This window comes from Prunus avium, chromosome 4, assembly GCF_965620075.1.
Source record: "Prunus avium chromosome 4, drPruAviu1.hap1.1, whole genome shotgun sequence".
Lineage (NCBI taxonomy): Eukaryota > Viridiplantae > Streptophyta > Magnoliopsida > Rosales > Rosaceae > Prunus > Prunus avium.
The window spans coordinates 27701804-27719020 of NC_142287.1; the positions used below are offsets into that span (position 1 = coordinate 27701804).

The following is a 17217-nucleotide window of genomic DNA, read 5'->3' on the forward strand; positions in this document are numbered from 1 at the left end:
CAATAAGTTTCTCTCCCTGAAAAAAAGAAAAGAAAAAGATTTGATGCCAAATGAATAATGAAAGTGCGTAACTTCTCATGACTAGTGACTCCATTCACTTGACTACAAGTTTCCAACAATTCTACTGTTTTATTGTGCTAGAAAATAAGCAAGCTATCAAAGGCTGCCCTACAATTTTATTGATATCACAACCATGGCAGAGGAGGACGGTACTAATGGCCAGCTCTCTTATCAGTACTCAGTTGGTGACCCTAGGGTTCAGAGAAGCATATGCAAGCAGCTCCTTGTTGCTTTCAAATAAGGCCATGTTCTCTTGGCTCAGAGTCACCCAAGCTTCTATTCCATTGCCATCTCTTTTGTCCATCAAAACAGTTACATTTTTCTGTGCAACAGCAACGTAGCACACCCATGATGGCTTTCCCCACCCGAAATTGGCTTCATAAAATGGAAACCTACACCAACTTGAGCAGATAAACTTGTCTATGTCATCATTTTTCAACAGGTTTATGTACCATTTCATTTTTTGCCCTGCTTCGTTAGAATCAAATACTACTGCTGCAGCATAACGTTCTTTTGTTTCTTCAAGTCCTCCCCTTATTTTTGCCACCAAGCCTTTCAAATCTATCACAGTGGTATTCTCTCCAGAGTGAGAATAGTTTGTTGTCGAAAAATCTACTAGATTCCCAACCAAGTTTTCTGGCAAGGCTGGCACTGACATTTTACGCATGTTCACAGTGTGAGAGAAGACTGATGGCCTTATTAGACTAGTCCCCAGCATGTTTGATGATGATCTGGCTGATGCTTCAATTTTGCATTTCCAAATGAGTGCTGAAGCTGCTTCTACTCTTGTTGGTTTGGGCACAACTGAGCTGGTTACCTTAGATTGGAGAGCAGCAATCTTTGAGGCATCAAACACAAACCTCCTTGTCATGAACTTTTCCTTTTTGACTTCCGTGGATAGCAGTGGGTCTGAGTTAGAGAAATTTAGTGGTGAAAACAGAGACGCAGCACCAAATTTGGGAAGCATTAACATATTTGACTGATCATGGGCAGTTGCAGTCCAACAATTGATGAATGTGTTTAATGTTGCGGCATCACCAAACTTATGAGAAATGCTAAACCCAATTGCCATTCCACCACATTCAAACAAGTTGACTTGAACAAGAAGCAACGTGCCTGTGCCCGCTTCTCTGGACTCGGGTTCAACTGGTAGGAATCGTCTTAACATCTCGGCATCTGGGTGTTCGAAAATCTCCGATAAGGAACACTTGACTCGGGCTTCCACAAACTCAGCTCCATCATCGTTACATTCAATCACGGCACCACCTTTGATTCTTCCTGCCAAAGGGTAGAAGTGAGTGAGAGTTTTAGCTAAGGATTGCATTAGATGCTGACATCTTTCATTGGTGGCCAAGACATTGTTGCTAGTAGCATCAGCAGCATTGGGATAGAAAAGAAGGATTGGGATGTAGGTTTGAACGGCCATCTGATCCAAAATAGAGAGCTTATAATTTCTAAGGTGATGAGGAGTTGGGGAGGATGGTTTAACTGTTTGCCTCTGGATGATTTCAACCTTGATTTCTGTGGCCATTTTGCTCAACCTTGATTTCAAGTGATGCAAGCACAAACTGTGAATTGGAACAATGGGGCTGGTCTACCTTATAATGGATCGGGTTCTACATTGAATTGAATATAACTAGAACTACTTTGTAGGCAAAAGCCCCACTACTGGCTGCCTCTTAAAGATTTCAACCTTGATGCTCTGTGGCCGTATCTTGATAGTAGATTCTGTAAAGTGTGGAAAATAATGTCATGAATATTAGACCGCGGCATGGCCTGCCTTAAACATTGAAGAACTACCTACTTTTGTGGAATTTTGTAGTTTATTATCCAATTGTACTGGGATACAATTAAGTCAACTGGACAGTTGAGTTAATTTCTGGAGCAATTAGGCGGCTGTGCTATACAGGTAGCAGTCCCTAGCAGTTGCTTGGCTATTATGGCTAATCATTACCGAAAATCCATACGCTACCTTTTTTGACATTGTGAAAGGAAACTCTTGAGAGGGCTATGATACCTTTTTTTGGCATTGTGAAAAGGAAACTCTTAGGCTAATAGCTAGTTGGCCATTATCATTAATTGTATGTAGATACGTTTTACGCGCAATAAGATTAGGACATTGCTTGCCTCATCATTCATGTAAATTAATCACAGTTTTGATACATGCAAAATAATTAATTAAAAACACACACACACAAAAAAAAAAAAATTTGCATACATGTCAAACTGTGATTGACAGGAGTACAAGTTCTACTTACATGGGCATGATGCAAGTATTTTCCGTAAGAGTATTTATAGTACGAATTAGTCAAACTGTGATTATTTACCTAACATTGCCATATTGTGACAAGTGGAAACCTTTGTACATTATTTACCCAACATTACCAACCTTTTTAAAATTTTGAGAATAGAGTTGGTCACTACCATTAATTGGTCATGATCATATCGCGATAGTATTGGATGAGTGTGATTTAATCTATCCACTCCTCAAATCCTAAAAGTAAAACTCATCTAACAACACATGGGTGTTGTAGTGATGTTGCAAACCATCGACTAATCTCAATTGATGTAGTGCAAATATATTCTTTAAATTTTTTTGTCTTCTGTTCCGGTTATAGTGAGGTCAGTGAATCACTAATATTCTTTGGATGTGAAAGATCCAAAGCATCTAAAACGATCATAAAGGATCACATTTTTAAACCACATTACAAAGACAAGATCATCCTATGCACCAAGACAACAATTACATTCTTAATCTGAAAACTAGCGAAGCTCACCCATGCCGGCTTTCCCCATCCAAAATCAGTTTCATAGAAAGTAAACCTACAGAAGGTTGTGCAGTTATAGTTGTCTATGTCTTCATTATCTACCAGGTCTCTGTAGTAGTCTTTTAGCTCTTGACATGTCTCCTTAGAATCAAATCCTACTTTTGCAGCATATTTTTCTTTCACTTGTTCGCTCCCTTTCCTGATTTTAGAAGCCAAGTCTTTTAGATCTATCAAACTCTCTTCAGCCCTTGATGTAAAGTAACCCACAACATTCCCAGCCAAGTTTTATGGCAAGAGCAGAGTGACCCTTTTACGCAAGTTTACAGTGTGACGGAGCATGGCCTTAGAGACATACCCAAGTTTGATCTCGATGCTTCCATTGCACATTTCCAAATGAGTGCTGAAACCCGCTTCCACACGTGTAGGTTTTGGAACAACTGAACTGGCTACATTAGATTGTAGTAGAAATTTTTGACGCATCAAACACATACCTCCTTGTTATGCACTTTTGTGAATTTCATTGATAACAAAAAAAATTCCAAAAAGTCTTTGATCTCTTTAGGATTTTGATAATGATCAAGTTCGAGCTTAAACCATCAACCATCCAGGTTTAATCAGGCTGCAAATTTTCACACCCATATCCCACCAAGTATGGTTAAGAGACCAACCCAAATCAAACCAATGAAATTTTGGTCGGGCTCAGGTTTATTTGGATTGCTTCTCAAGAAAAAAAATAAATGGCTAACAATCTCAAAGCTATAAGGCCTAAACATTTGAAATGCTGGGTAACGAGGTTGCACTGCCTCCACCTAGGTAGATGCTCATCACATATTATATGCGTTTTAGGTGGAGATGCTCATCACAAATTGTATGTGTTTGGCACAGCCTAGTTGACTTGATCAATATAGCTGGAAAAAAATGACTTGAGATTATTCATATTCTGCAAGAAACATGTTTTTACATTTTAAATCAATTTGCCTACATTGCAAGAAAATACGGATTTGGAGGAAGTGAGAACCACACTATCAACAAATAAGGATTTGGGGTTGAGCTGTGGATGAGCAACAAACAATGAGCTGAGAACAATTCTGCAGCTAGCGAGGGAGAGTGGTGCTGCCTGCCAGTGACACCCTCAGATCAATGCTACTCGAAGAAACACCTGCTTAGAAAAGTGCTTTTATAATCCATACTCAACTATATGAATGTTGTGCAACGTAATGTTTTTATTTAAATAAATGTGGAGTGAGGTTGCATGCACTGCCTGCATGCACTGCCTCCAGCTACGTTTGCGTTTGGCACAGGTTGGCTTGAAAATTGCAGGCTTAGCTGGGAAACAATGACCTGAGATTATTCATATTCTGCAAGATACATGTTTTGAATTACAAATTTGCAAGATTTGAAAAATCAACAAATTATTATATAAAGATGAGAAGATTTGAATCACAATGTATATAAGGATTATTTAAAATCCACACGCAACGCATGTGTAGATATTTAATTCTTAATTACTGCCCAATAATTTGAATTGTCTAAACACTTATCTAACAGCCTATTGTTTGTGTGAATATAATCATATACCCACCACCACACAGAAGTGAGAACCAAACTATCAACAAATATTTAGAGAAAATGAATGTTCAAGTTGAAGTTATCTCCAAGGAGATCATCAAACCCTCTTCTCCAACCCCAAACCATCTTCGCCATTACAAATTGTCTTTTCTTGATCAAATATCTCCCCCATTATATACGTCTATTGTTCTTTTCTATGAATTCAACAGAGAGACCCAACCCGCCATTACTGAAACATCAAAACACCTTAAGCAGTCCTTAGCCGAGGTCTTAACGCTTTTCTACCCACTAGCCGGGCGGGTGAAAATCCACGACCATTTTGTAGAATGCAACAATGAGGGCATCCCCTACCTTGAAGCTCAAGTAACCAACTACCGACTTCAAGATGTTCTCAACAATCTGTTCCCTGATGAACTCAATAAATTTATCCCATTTTCACTGGACGAGCATATTGCAAAAGAATTTGCCCTCGGTGTCCAGCTCAATATGTTTGATTGCGGTGGCTTTGCCATTGGTCTATGTGTTGAAATTAATGCACATTTGTGCTAAAGAAATGTGTGGAAAAATCTAGAAGCTTTGAGATGAGCCTAAACTATTGGAGAATTATCTAGAGAAAGCCACACACTTATGGAGTAAAGAGATCAAGTTGGTAGAAGAATCTAGAGTTGTGGAGAAAAGAATAAGGAGGTGGAACAAAAGCAAGCTTGAAGAACTTTCTAGAACAAGAGAATGCCTATAAATAGGCATGCAACCACAATGAAATGTGGAGTCATCCACCAACTCCCAATCCATGTGGGAGTGTAACAAGAGAACTCCCAAACCATTAGGGAGCCAAGAGCTACCCAAATTAAAGCTATGTTGAGGAGCCAATAAGCTCACCAATTAAAGTGTAAGGGCCAAATAGCCCAAACTAATCTAGATCAAGTGTGGTGGCCAATATGCCAATAAGCTATGAAGAAGGCCAATTAGCCTATACCTCACCTATGTACTATTCTCCTCCAAATTTAATAAAATCACTATGTTTCCCCTACAATCCAGCAAGTGGTATCAGAGCAACACATCACACACCTACTAAACCCAACAGTGGTATCAGAGCAACACTCATCACACACCTCCTACAAACTAACACTATGCATTTCTCACAAGCTTGCAGATGGACTGTCCATGCTCATGTTCACCAAAACTTGGGCTGCTATTGCCCGTGGAGAGACCGATGAAGCCAAAATAGGGCGTCCCCAATTTGTTTCGGCCACACTCTTCCCACCCAAGGAGATCACCGGCTATGATTCGCGTGCCGGTATCACAAAGAATAAAGTAACAAAGAGGTTTGTTTTCGATGCCTCTACGATAGAGGACCTCAGAGCAAAATATACAGACTTGCAAAAGAATGAGAAACACCCATCACGTGTTGAGACCTTGTTAGCTTTCATGTGGAGGCGAATTGTGGGAGCTACCAAGGCTGATCATGATGATGATAATAAGATGCACAGAGTGATCTATACTGTGAACTTGCGTCCACGGATTGAACCACCGTTGCCTCATTACTCTTTTGGAAATATTTGTCGTATTTCCTTGACTGCTCCCTTATTAGGTAAAAGTTCTAGTTGGGATGATGAGGATCAAGAATCTTGTTATGGCATGGTAAGGAGGGTACGAGAAGCACTAAGCAAGGTTGACAAGGACATGAAAACACTACAACACGGTGGTGAGCACTTGAGGGTCATGGACCGGCTTGCTCAAAGTTCTAGCACAGGGGAGGTGGTTACTTCTTCCTACACTAGTTTGTGCCAATTTCCTGTCTATGATATTGATTTTGGTTGGGGAAGACCTACATGGGTGGGTTTACCACCACTGCCCATAAATGACCTAATACTTTTCCTGGACACCAAAGAGGCTGGTGGAATAGAGGCTTACGTTACCCTGTCGGAGGAAGTCATGACTAAATTCGAAAGTGACCCTTTCCTTCGACGACGGGTGAGCATGAGCTGGTTTGGTTCTGCTGCTGATTCAAGCTTAATTCGTCAACCGGCCCTGTTGAATCATGTTACAAAATTCATACCCAAAAGCAGCCGTTTGTAATAAGAAACGAACCCAAAAGAAACTAATGAAGCTTTTCAAAAAATAGTTGGCATTAAAAGGCTTCTCAATACAGGCCCAATTCTTGATGACAATGTTGGGTATAACCCAAGTATTTGAATTGATGATTCGCGACCCAATCACTAGGATTATGATCAGTTTTCATTCACCCAGAGATAGTTAAGAAAATTACAATCACTGCCATTGGGAGAAACGCACATCCAGTTCGACAATATCCCAACCCTGCCGGAATCTTAACACGCGGGTCATTCAATTCGTCGACGTTGCTGCTGAAATCAAGCTGCCTTGGTTACATATTCAATTGAATGGCAGCATACAAACGTTACATAATGATTATTATTCCCTACAGATCATGCAAAACACATACCCCGCAAGCGAACAGGTTGAGAAAGAACCGGAAGCTTGGAAAATTGAAGGTGAAATGTGCCACATTAGAAAGTTTAGAAACCTATCAAGGGCTTATAAAGAGTTTAGGGTGGAATCTTGTGCAGTGAAAGTCAAATTCCACTAAAATTCGATCCCGACTGAACTCATAACAGCTTTACAATTATTGATCTTAAGCTTACAGAACAAAAAATTCAACCTCAGATCAGCAGAGAGACCCAAATGCTAAGCTCTAATATTGGATAATTCAGCAAGCAAACAACAGCATGTGAAAAATTTACAGAGCAGACTTCCTTGTAATGGGTTCTACTTCTAAGACACTTGGATTCATGAAAGCAAAAGCAAGAAGTTCCTGATCCTGTTCAAAAGCAGCCATGTCTTCCTCACTCAAAGTCACCCAAGCCTCTATGCCACCATCCTCTCTTGTGCTCACCAAAGAGGCAACATTATTGTTTGAAGCAGCAGGGACTTTACTAAGCCAGATTGGCTTTCCCCACCCAAAACTTACCCCATACAATAACTTATAATTACACAAATCCGTGCCCACATAAAAGTTAATAATGTCATCTCTTTTGATCAACTCATCTGCCTCTTTGAAAGACTTACAAACCACCTGCAATGCCTGATCTTTTTGAAGTCTTTTGGCATAACTGTTGCTCAATTCTTTTATTCCTTTCCTCAGTTTAGCAACCAAGCATTGCAGCTCCAACTCAGTCTCATCTGTATGTGCAGCAAAGTATCCCACAAGGTTCCCAATTGAGTCATCTGACAAAGGTGGCACGACCCTTTTGCGGATGTCCACAGATTGGGACAAGACAGATAGCTTAGGAGACTGCAGTGAGCTTGATGATCTTGATGCAGCAGCCACTGCACATCTCCAGATGAGGGCTGTCACAGCTTCGGCATGCGTAGGCTGATCCACGATTGCACTGGCCGCTTTAGTCCTAAGACCTGCAATCTTGGATGCATAAAAAACAAACCTCTTTGTAACAAAATTCACTCTCTTCACATCCACTGAAGACTGCTGGAATGAGGAGGCGTGATCAGTTGGTGGAAATTGGAACGATGCAGAGAAATCTGGAAGTAGAGCTTGACTAAATCCAAGGGCAGTGGCTGACCAGGCCATAATGAATGTGCTTAATGAGGCTGCATCGGCCAACTTATGTGACATACAAACCCCAATTGCCAATCCACCACAATCAAAGACATTGGCCTGAACAAGAAGCAGAGGTCCCCTGCCTGCTTCAGGGGACTCTGCGTCTACAGGAAGGAGCTTTCTCAGTGTCTGAGCATCAGGTTTTGAGAGAAAGGTAGACAGAAGGCCATTGACTCTAGCTTCCACATAGTCAACCCCATGGTCATTGCAATCAATGGAGATGTTACCTTTGATTCTTCCGGCAAGCGGGTAGAAGCGAGTTAAGGTTTCGGACAGTGATTTCTTGATGATCCAGACGGATTTTTCGGGGGTTGCAATGCCATTTTTGGGGTAGAAGAGGACCAGGGGTTCATAAGCAACAGGACCAAGTTGATCCAAAAGTGAAAGCTTGAAGTTTCTAAGATAATGGGGAGTTGGAGAGGATGGTTTTATGGTTTCTCTCTTGATTATTTCGAACTCCATGATCCGCTTCAACTTCTCTTTGGTGAATCACAATTCACAAGACTGACAACACACAGAACAATTGAACAATTGGGTTGCATGAATGTTGCTTGCTTATAAGAACAATTTGGCCTGACAGATGTGTGAATGTTATGTAATATGATCTAGACAGACAGGTGTCTGTCTGTATTTGTGTTTATGTAATATAATTCAAACAGACGTGTGACTTATGCAATTGTCAACTAGGCCATGCAATGAAAAAGTCGTAAAATAAAATTCGGGTGGCATAAAGAGCTGTAAAAGTTAATAAAAAACAAGAAAAAAGAGCTGTAAAAGTCAACTCAAATTAGGCAACAAGGTTGAAAAGCTTCAAAAGTTAACAAAAGATGCCGGCCAGAGGTAGTTCAGGCTGAAAAGAATCAAAATGCTTTTCCAAAGTGAACAAAAAGTGTCTGTAGGGAAAGCCTGCCACGGAATTGAGATCAATATAAAATAGAAAGAAATTTAGTTTGAGATTACATCTTTCTAAATTCTATAACAATTTTAAAAAAAGTTCATTTCTCATGAACGACAATTATTAAAATCAAAAAAGAAAAATTCAACGAATAGGCTAAGGCCGGCAGCATCTAAGAGCTATTGAATTTGAAGCATTATAATTTGTTTGTATCTTTTGGAGTTATGAATAATATTCATCATACAAATAAAATATGTGAAGCATAGGCGAAGTCGTGCTTCCAATAGTGATATATGTATGTACAAGGTCCTATAATTGCTATTAGCTATGAATAAAAAAGATTATCCCTTAAGCATTCTATTCAGAAAAATTTAATAAGCATTGTATCCTTAAGCAACTACCTTGACTTTTAATACGAAGACAAATGGAGTAGGTGGGAACTTGGGACATGATGAAGTAAACAATGGCGTCGAAAATTAAAAATGTATAAACTAACTAGAGGACATTAGTTTGTTTAAAAAAGAAAGAAAAAACCTTGTAAATTATAAAATTTACATACTAGCCTAGTATCAATGATTTTCAAATGGGACTGTGCGATTTTTTTTTATCTTTTTGGATCAATAGGAATGGGAGATTCGAATTTGAAATATCTTCCAACATTAGAAGAAGGTTAGAATGACGTGTTAAAATCATTATCCGAGATTACGGCAACCAAATGGGTAGGAGTAGTTTATGGGTTATTTGAATATTTACCATTATAATATCAAGTAATTTCTTGAGAGTATCGTTAAGCTATTGTCTTTAGCTATATATAAATCATATTATCATGAGTTAACCATAGTATAAGTTCTATATAAATATAAATATTAAAACATATGCAATGGGTTTGCAGCTCAAGTGGTTAAAAGCATTTATCTGTGCATCCGAGGTCCTAGGTTCGATTCCCCCTTTCTCAAGATCACTTGTATAAATAAATAAATAATATATATATATATCAACAAAACTTGACCTTTAATATGAAGACAAATGGAATGGTTGGGTACATGATAAGGAAAGAAATGGTGTCAATTTATTTATAAATGAAAAATTGGAAACTTGTTCATAAACTATCTCATTCAACTAATGAACAGGGTGGGAAAGCATCGTACCAATAATTGAGTATATAGAACATGATTCAAATGGGGACTGGATGTATTTGGCCAATTACTTTCACAGTACATAGACAAGATCATATGCTTGAAGACAGTAGATAAGCTATCAATGTTTGTTCCTTCCTTTTTTTTTTTTTCAATTTATTTAAGGACACAATTAAGTGGTGATCACACTTGGATTTACAGAAGCATATCCGAGCAGTTCCACATTACTTTCAAATAAGGCCATGCTTTCTTGGCTCATAGTCAACCAAGCTTCAATTCCATTGCAATCTCCTTTATCCATCAAAACAATTATATTCTTAATTGCAATGCTAATTACACTCACCCATAATGGCTTTCCCCATCCGAAATCGGCTTCATAGAAAGGAAACCTACACCAACTTGTGCAGCTATAAATCTCCATTTCATCATCATTTTTCAGCTTACTGTGCTTATCTTTGATCCCTTGCCATGCCTCATTAGAATCAAAGACAAGTGTTTTAGCATACTTTTCTTTCAGTTCATCGATTCCTTCCCTCAATTTAGCAACCAAGTCTTTTAGATCTATGGTACCCTCTTCAGCCTTTGATGTAAAAGAGCCCACAACATTCCCAACCAAGTTTTCTGGCAAGGGTGGCACAACCCTTTTGCGCAAGTTCACATCTTGACAGAACACACATTGTCTTTGAGTCCCCAACTTTGATCTTGATGACGCTTCCATTGCACATTTCCAAATCAGTGCTGAAACCGCTTCTACACGTGTAGGTTTGGGCATGACTGAACTGGTTGATTCAGATTGGAGAGCAGCGATCTTTGACGCATCAAACACAAACCTCTTTGTTATGCAGTTTTCTGCTATGATAACTTCCCTGGCTGGTGGTTGTGTGGAGTTAGAGAAATCTATTGGTGGAAACATAGATGCAGCACCAAATTTTGGAAGCACTAGTAGTACCTGATCACTGTCTCTGGACCCAAAGGCTATTGTGGTCCAACACTTGATGAAAGTGGATAGTGTGGATGCATCAGCAATCCTATGTGAAATGCTCAACCCAATTGTCATTCCACCACACTCAAAACAGTTGACTTGTACAAGAAGCAACCGGCCTGTGCTTGCTTCTTTGGATTCATATTCAATTGGAAGGAATTGTTTCAACATCTGAGCATCTGGGTGTTCCAAAATCTCCGATAAGGAACAATTGATTCGTGCTTTGACAAATTCAGCTCCTGCATCATTGCATTCAACCATGGCTTTACCTTCAATAATCCTTCCTGCTAAAGGGCAGAAGTGAGTGAGAGTTTTGCTTAATGATTCAATTAGATGCTGACATCTTTCATTGATGGCCACGACATGGTCATGGTGACCAGTTCTGACCTTACTAGTAGAACTAGTATTGGGATAGTAGAGTAGGATTGGGATGTAAATTACAATAGCTGTCTGATCGAAAAAAGAGAGCTTAAAACTTCTCAAGTGAGGAGGAGTTGCGGAGGATGGTTTAATTGTTTGCCTCTCGATAATTTGTACCTTGGTTTCTGTGGCCATCTTACTTTGCTCCAGCTGATGCCTTCCTGGTTCATGTAAACACTTGTGGGCTAATCATATATAGACCCTCCGGTATACATATTTGTTTAGCAGCAACTCTATGCAAAGTACCAAAGTCTACTATTGTTAGCTTGACCCCATATCGTCCAAAAATAATACTGTGCTAACTAGTCCTAAGGTATGCATAATGAGCTAGTAATTGAAAATTATATCTGTTTAGTTGAAAGCAACACATTGTCCATCGTTCCACATGGAGAACGACATCAGACCAACAATTCAAAGTAACAAGAGAGATCATCAATTTTCCAACATAGCATAGGTGTGAATTCTAAAAGCAAGAGGAGGACTTTTTGGTACTAATTAATAACAGATGGCACTCTGACTCAGATACAGAGAAGCATGTGCAAGCTTCGAGAATCATGATGATATTTCCTTTATCAAACAAGTTCGTCACTTTAGAAATGGTACTTGAGATGCAGAAGACGCAGATTAATTTTTGTATACTAATTAATTACACGACACTTGGATTCAGAGAAGCATATGCAAGCATCTCCTGGTTGCTTTCGATTATGGCCATATCTTCGTCCTTCAAAGTCAAGCGCACTTCTATGCCAATCCCATCACTTACATCCACCAATGAAATCATGTTCTTGATTTCTACAGTACTAGGGATGCTCATCCATGATGGCTTTCCCCATCCAAAATCGGCTTCATAGAAGGGAAACCTACACCAACTAGTGGAACAATAGGTGTCTATATCAACCTTTCCAACGAGCTTTGATAACTCAATGCACTGTTGGAACACATCCTCCGTACTAATTCCATTACCATATTTTTCCTTAAATTCTTCCAAGCCCTTCCTCAATTTAGAAACCAAGCTTTTAACATCATGTTCTACTTCCCTCTCCTCTGTCTTTGCTACAGAGTACCCCACAAGATTTCCCAATAAGTTTTCCCCTGGGGCCTGCGGCAACATCTTCCTCATGTTCACAAATTGACACCACACAGATGGCCTTGCAAAATTTGAGTTTGATCTTGATGCTTCCATTACGCATTTCCAAATGAGCGCTGACACTACTTCAACACGAGTTGGGTTTGGCACCGCAGCACTGGCAACTTTTGACTTAAGAGCAGCAATCTTGGAGGCATCAAACACATATCTCCTTGTTATGCAATTTTCCTTGACAAAGTCAATGGAAGGTTGGGGTGAATTGAGGAAATCCAGAGGTGGGAAAAGAGATGCTGCAGCACCAAATTCTACAGGAGGCACAACATGGTCAGTATTGGCTGAGCCAAGGGAAATTGCAGCCCAGCTATTAATGAATTTGCAGAGCGTATAAGCATCAATGATCTTATGTGAAATGTTGAGTCCAATTGCCACCCCACCACATTCAAAGAAGTTGGCTTGGACTAGTAGAAGATGGCCTGTGCCTGATTGTGCCATGAATTCTAATTCATTTGGATGCAACTGTTTTTGTATCCCAAGATCTGGCTTCTCCGATATCTTTGACATGGGACAGTTGACTCTGGCTTCAACAAATGTAGCCCCATGGTCATTGCAACAGATTGAAACATCATTAGATTGGATTGTTCCTGCAAAGGGATAGAAGTGACTGAGGGTTTCGGATAATGTCCTTTTTAGAAGCTTGGATCTTTCAGAAGCCGAAGCCGCAGAATGGTGATTACTATTATTGCTGGGATAAAAGAGAAGTAGTGGGACATAAACTTGAGGAGTAAGCTGATCAAAAACAGAAAGGTTAGAACTCCTGAGGTGGTGAGGAGTTGGAGAAAATGGTCTAACTGTTTCCTCCCGAATGACTTCAACCTTGATTTCTGAAGTCATATTTTTCTCCGCACTTTCAAAGTTCCATAACACAGACCGTCCATATAAAGACATCACAGCTGCAGCTCATCCGGGACGAAATTCTTCTTCTTTGTTTTATTCAGCTTATTATATTATCCAAATAGTATACACATCATAACAATTTAATTACTAGAAGGGGATTAAAGAAATATAATGGCCGTCCGATTGAAGAAAGAGAGCTTTTAACTTCTCAACTCATCAAGTTGCGGGGATGGTAAATTTTTTTGCCCCCTCTCAACAATGTCTTCCTCTGTTTTAGTAGCCATCGAACTTTGCTCCTGCTGAGGCCCTCTAGATCATTTGTTTGGTTGCAGATCATGTAAACATTTGTGAATTGTTCATATTTGTATAAACAAAAATTCTGTAAGCAGGTTATGTTCTGATCATCACAATTATAATCTTCCTAATCAACGGCTATCACAAGACTTAGGCTAAGACTGTTAGTTGGTCATGATCATAGTTATTATTGCCAGATTTCTCACAACAGTTTAGCTTTAGCTGGCAGCTCTTAGATAGTGAAGGGCTCTTGTATTAATATTAAGAGCACTGATTAAATTATTAATAATAATGAGAAAATTAGTCCTTTATTCTTCCACTCCCTTTTAAATTCTAAGCAAAGTTATTAATATTAAGAGCACTGATTAAATTATTAATAATAATGAGAAAATTAGTCCTTTATTCTTCCACTCCCTTTTAAATTCTAAGCAAAGTTCCAAAGTCTACGATGGTCATGTTGGATTTTATACAAGTCTTCATCAAGTGGGGCAAAGATGTTTCGCATGCCCAACTTGACAAGTGAGTCATAGAACACTATACTTGACATTGACCAATCGAACAATTGTAAAGAAGGTCTTTTCGTAAACAATGAGTGAAACAATTGACAAACCAAAGCAATGATTGCAGCGGAAACACAAGAGCAAACCCTAAAAAATAAGGCACATAGCATAACACAGAAACCCTGTGAACACGGCAAAGGCAAGGCAAAGAACATAGAAACTTTGTGAACATGGCAAAGGCAAAGCAAAGGACACAAGAATCCTGTGAACACAACAAAGAACATAGAAACCTTGTGAACATGGCAAAGACAAAGCAAAGAACACAGAAACCCTGTGAACACATCAAATGACACAGAAACCCTGTGAACATGGCAAAGGCAAGGTAAAACCAAACCCTAAAAATAGGGTAAAGCAAAGGCAAGGCAAGGCAAAGCAAGGTAAGCTAATGCAAATAAAGGCAAAGGGCACGGCCACAGCAATAGCAACGACAATGACCACAACAACGGAAAGCGAAGCAAACAAAGGCAACATCATCAACGGCAGCAGCAAGCGGCAACGACAACAATAGTGGAAACGGCAATGAAAAATTCTTCTATATCAACTTTAGCTAATTCACGCAAACACAACTTCTCTTCACTCCCCCTCTCCCCCTGAAGAGAAGGGTTTGTTAGAGTCAAGGAATAGACACAATCTTCATGGCAGAGAGAAACAACTCGTTTTCACTCCTCCCCCCCCCCCCCCCCGCGGGGGAGGAGAACACTTAAATATTAAGGAGAACACAAGCACATGTCACAAGAAAACCAAGACTTTGATACCAATCAGACAAAGTAGGGCAAATATTCAATTATGCTCATATTTTTATTGTTCTCCAATATGGAGATATTTATAAGGAAGTACAACTCTAAATAAAATAGGAACTAAATCCAAATTACAATAGAAAATAAATCTCAATTATAATAGGACTAAATAAATGGGTAAGTAACCAAAATCTTAACATAGTAAGGAGCTAAAATCCTAACTAAGTAAGGACTTGCCAACAATTTTAAGACCAATAATCAAAGCAATGAGTGAGATTGTCACGACCCAACTCCCCTAGCACGATATTGTCCGCTTTGGGCCCCCCTCTCTGCCCTCACGGTTTTGTTTCTGGGAGCTCATGAGCAACTTCCCAGTGGGTCACCCATCCTGGGATTGCTCTGGCCCCAACTCGCTTAACTTCGGAGTTCCTATGACTCCGAAGCCAGTGAGCTCCCAAAAGGCCTCGTGCTAGGAAGAGAAGTGCCCACACATTTAAGCACTTCACCTTTCCCTCCCCGAGCGATGTGGGATTGCTCACCGTTCTTGTTTCCCCAAGACACGGGTCTTACAGAGATCATCAAAGGTAACAACATAAAATTCATATTAATTTTGGTACTAATTAGTTACGTACACATGGCCAACTAGCTCTTCGTCTAGTGAGATTTCTCTTTTATTGGAAGAGTTTCCAACTTTGAATCTCTCTTTTTTTGCTCGAGTACAAAGAAAAAAAGAAGGAAAAATTACATGACAACACTTGGATTCAGAGAAGCGTATGCAAGCAGCTCCTGGTTACTTTCAACTAAGGCCATGTTTTCCTCTTTCAAACTCAATCTTGCTTCTATACCATTCCCATATCTTTCATCCATCAATGAAATTATGTTCTTGATTTCTACAGCACCAGCTGGGATACTCATCCAGGATGGCTTTCCCCATCCGAAATTGGCTTTGTAGAAGGGAAACCTGCACCAACTGGTGGAACAATAGTTGTTGTCTGTATCCACCTTTCCAATGAGCTCCCCTAACTCTTTGCACAGCTGCAACACATCCTCCCCACTAATTCCATTAGCAAAATTTACCTTAAATTCCTCAAAGCCCTTCCTCATTTCAGCAACCAAGCTTTGAACATCATGATCTACTTCACTTTCTTCTGTCTTTGCTACAAAGTACCCGAAGAAATTTCCCAATAAGTCAACTCTCAAGGGCGGAACCATTATTTTCCGCATGTTTACAACTTGACACCATGCGGATGGCCTCGCCGAACCCAAGTTTGATCTTGATGCTTCCATTACGCATTTCCAAATGAGCGCTGACACTACTTCTATGCGTGTTGGGTTTGGCACGGTGGTGCTGGCAGCTTTGGACTTTAGAGCAGCAATCTTTGAGGCATCAAACACTAATCTCCTTGTTACACAATTTTCGTGGACAAATTCCAAGGGAGGTTGTGGCGAGTTGAGGAACTCCAGAGGTGGTAAAAGAGAAGCTGCGGCACCAAATTGTGCAGGAGGCACTACATCAGTAGTCGTAGTGGAGCCAAGGGCAATTGCAGCCCAGCTATTAATGAACTTACTGAGTGTGTGAGCATCACCGGCCTTATGCGAAATGGTGACTCCAATTGCCACTCCACCACATTCAAAGAAGTTGGCTTGGACTAGTAGAAGATAGCCTTTGCCTGATTGTGTCCTGCATTCTATATGATTTGGAACCAATTGTTTCTGCATCTCAAGATCTGGTTCTCCCAAAATCTGTGATATGGGACAGTTGACTCTGGCTTCAACAAATGCAGCCCCATGGTCATTGCAGCTGATTGAAGAATTGTATTTGAATTCTCCGGCTAAGGGGTAAAAGTAAGTGAGGGTTTCAGATAATGATGTTTTGAGAAGGATGGATCTCTCAGCAAACAAAGAATGGTGGTGATCAATATTATTGACATCATCACTACTGCTGGGATAGAAGAGAAGTAGTTGGACATAAACTTCAGATGTGACCTGATCAAAAACAGAGAGGTCGGAAATTCGAAGGTGGTGAGGAGTTGGAGAGGATGGTTTAATTGTTTCCTTGCAAATGACTTCAACCTTCATCTCTGTAGCCATCTTTTGCTTCTAACTTGACTTCAATAACAAAGAGATCCTCCATATAAAGACACATATTTAATCAACAATAATTCTAGGCTCACCTAA

The 17217-nt window shown here is 39.8% G+C and overlaps 4 protein-coding genes and 2 pseudogenes across 4 annotated transcripts; 1 reads left to right on the forward strand and 5 right to left on the reverse strand.

Annotated features, from left to right (window-relative positions):
* Positions 1-17: 17 nt before the first annotated feature.
* On the reverse strand, positions 18-1709 carry LOC110771501 (cocaine synthase-like). Its single transcript, XM_021975813.2, has one exon. The coding sequence runs from the start codon at positions 1589-1591 to the stop codon at positions 239-241; it is 1353 nt and encodes a 450-aa protein (XP_021831505.2). The 5' UTR covers positions 1592-1709; the 3' UTR covers positions 18-238.
* Positions 1710-4457: 2748 nt separating this feature from the next.
* Positions 4458-6738, forward strand: LOC110771654 (stemmadenine O-acetyltransferase-like). The gene is made up of 2 exons (XM_021975995.2): positions 4458-4920; positions 5533-6738. The coding sequence occupies exons 1-2, from the start codon at positions 4458-4460 to the stop codon at positions 6474-6476; spliced, it is 1407 nt and encodes a 468-aa protein (XP_021831687.2). The 3' UTR covers positions 6477-6738.
* Positions 6739-7093: 355 nt separating this feature from the next.
* On the reverse strand, positions 7094-8674 carry LOC148295150 (epi-neemfruitin B 7-O-acetyltransferse L7AT-like). The gene has a single exon (XM_088251427.1). It carries the CDS (start codon positions 8494-8496, stop codon positions 7156-7158), a length of 1341 nt encoding a protein of 446 aa, XP_088107553.1. The 5' UTR covers positions 8497-8674; the 3' UTR covers positions 7094-7155.
* A 1340-nt stretch (positions 8675-10014) lies between these two features.
* LOC110747801 (cocaine synthase pseudogene) lies at positions 10015-11728 on the reverse strand (annotated as a pseudogene).
* A 168-nt stretch (positions 11729-11896) lies between these two features.
* LOC110747094 (akuammiline synthase 1-like) lies at positions 11897-13506 on the reverse strand. Its single transcript, XM_021947298.2, has one exon. The coding sequence runs from the start codon at positions 13497-13499 to the stop codon at positions 12114-12116; it is 1386 nt and encodes a 461-aa protein (XP_021802990.2). The 5' UTR covers positions 13500-13506; the 3' UTR covers positions 11897-12113.
* Positions 13507-15270: 1764 nt separating this feature from the next.
* Positions 15271-17216, reverse strand: LOC110772607 (akuammiline synthase 1 pseudogene; annotated as a pseudogene).
* Position 17217: the final 1 nt, after the last annotated feature.

Coding starts and splice junctions, on each gene's coding strand:
- LOC110771654 (XM_021975995.2), top strand. CDS start 4,458: ATGAATGTTCAAGTTGAAGTTATCTCCAAGGAGATCATCAAACCCTCT. Junction 4,921..5,532: donor CTTTGCCATTGGTCTATGTG/TTGAAATTAATG, acceptor TAACACTATGCA/TTTCTCACAAGCTTGCAGAT.
- LOC110771501 (XM_021975813.2), bottom strand. CDS start 1,591: ATGGCCACAGAAATCAAGGTTGAAATCATCCAGAGGCAAACAGTTAAA.
- LOC148295150 (XM_088251427.1), bottom strand. CDS start 8,496: ATGGAGTTCGAAATAATCAAGAGAGAAACCATAAAACCATCCTCTCCA.
- LOC110747094 (XM_021947298.2), bottom strand. CDS start 13,499: ATGTCTTTATATGGACGGTCTGTGTTATGGAACTTTGAAAGTGCGGAG.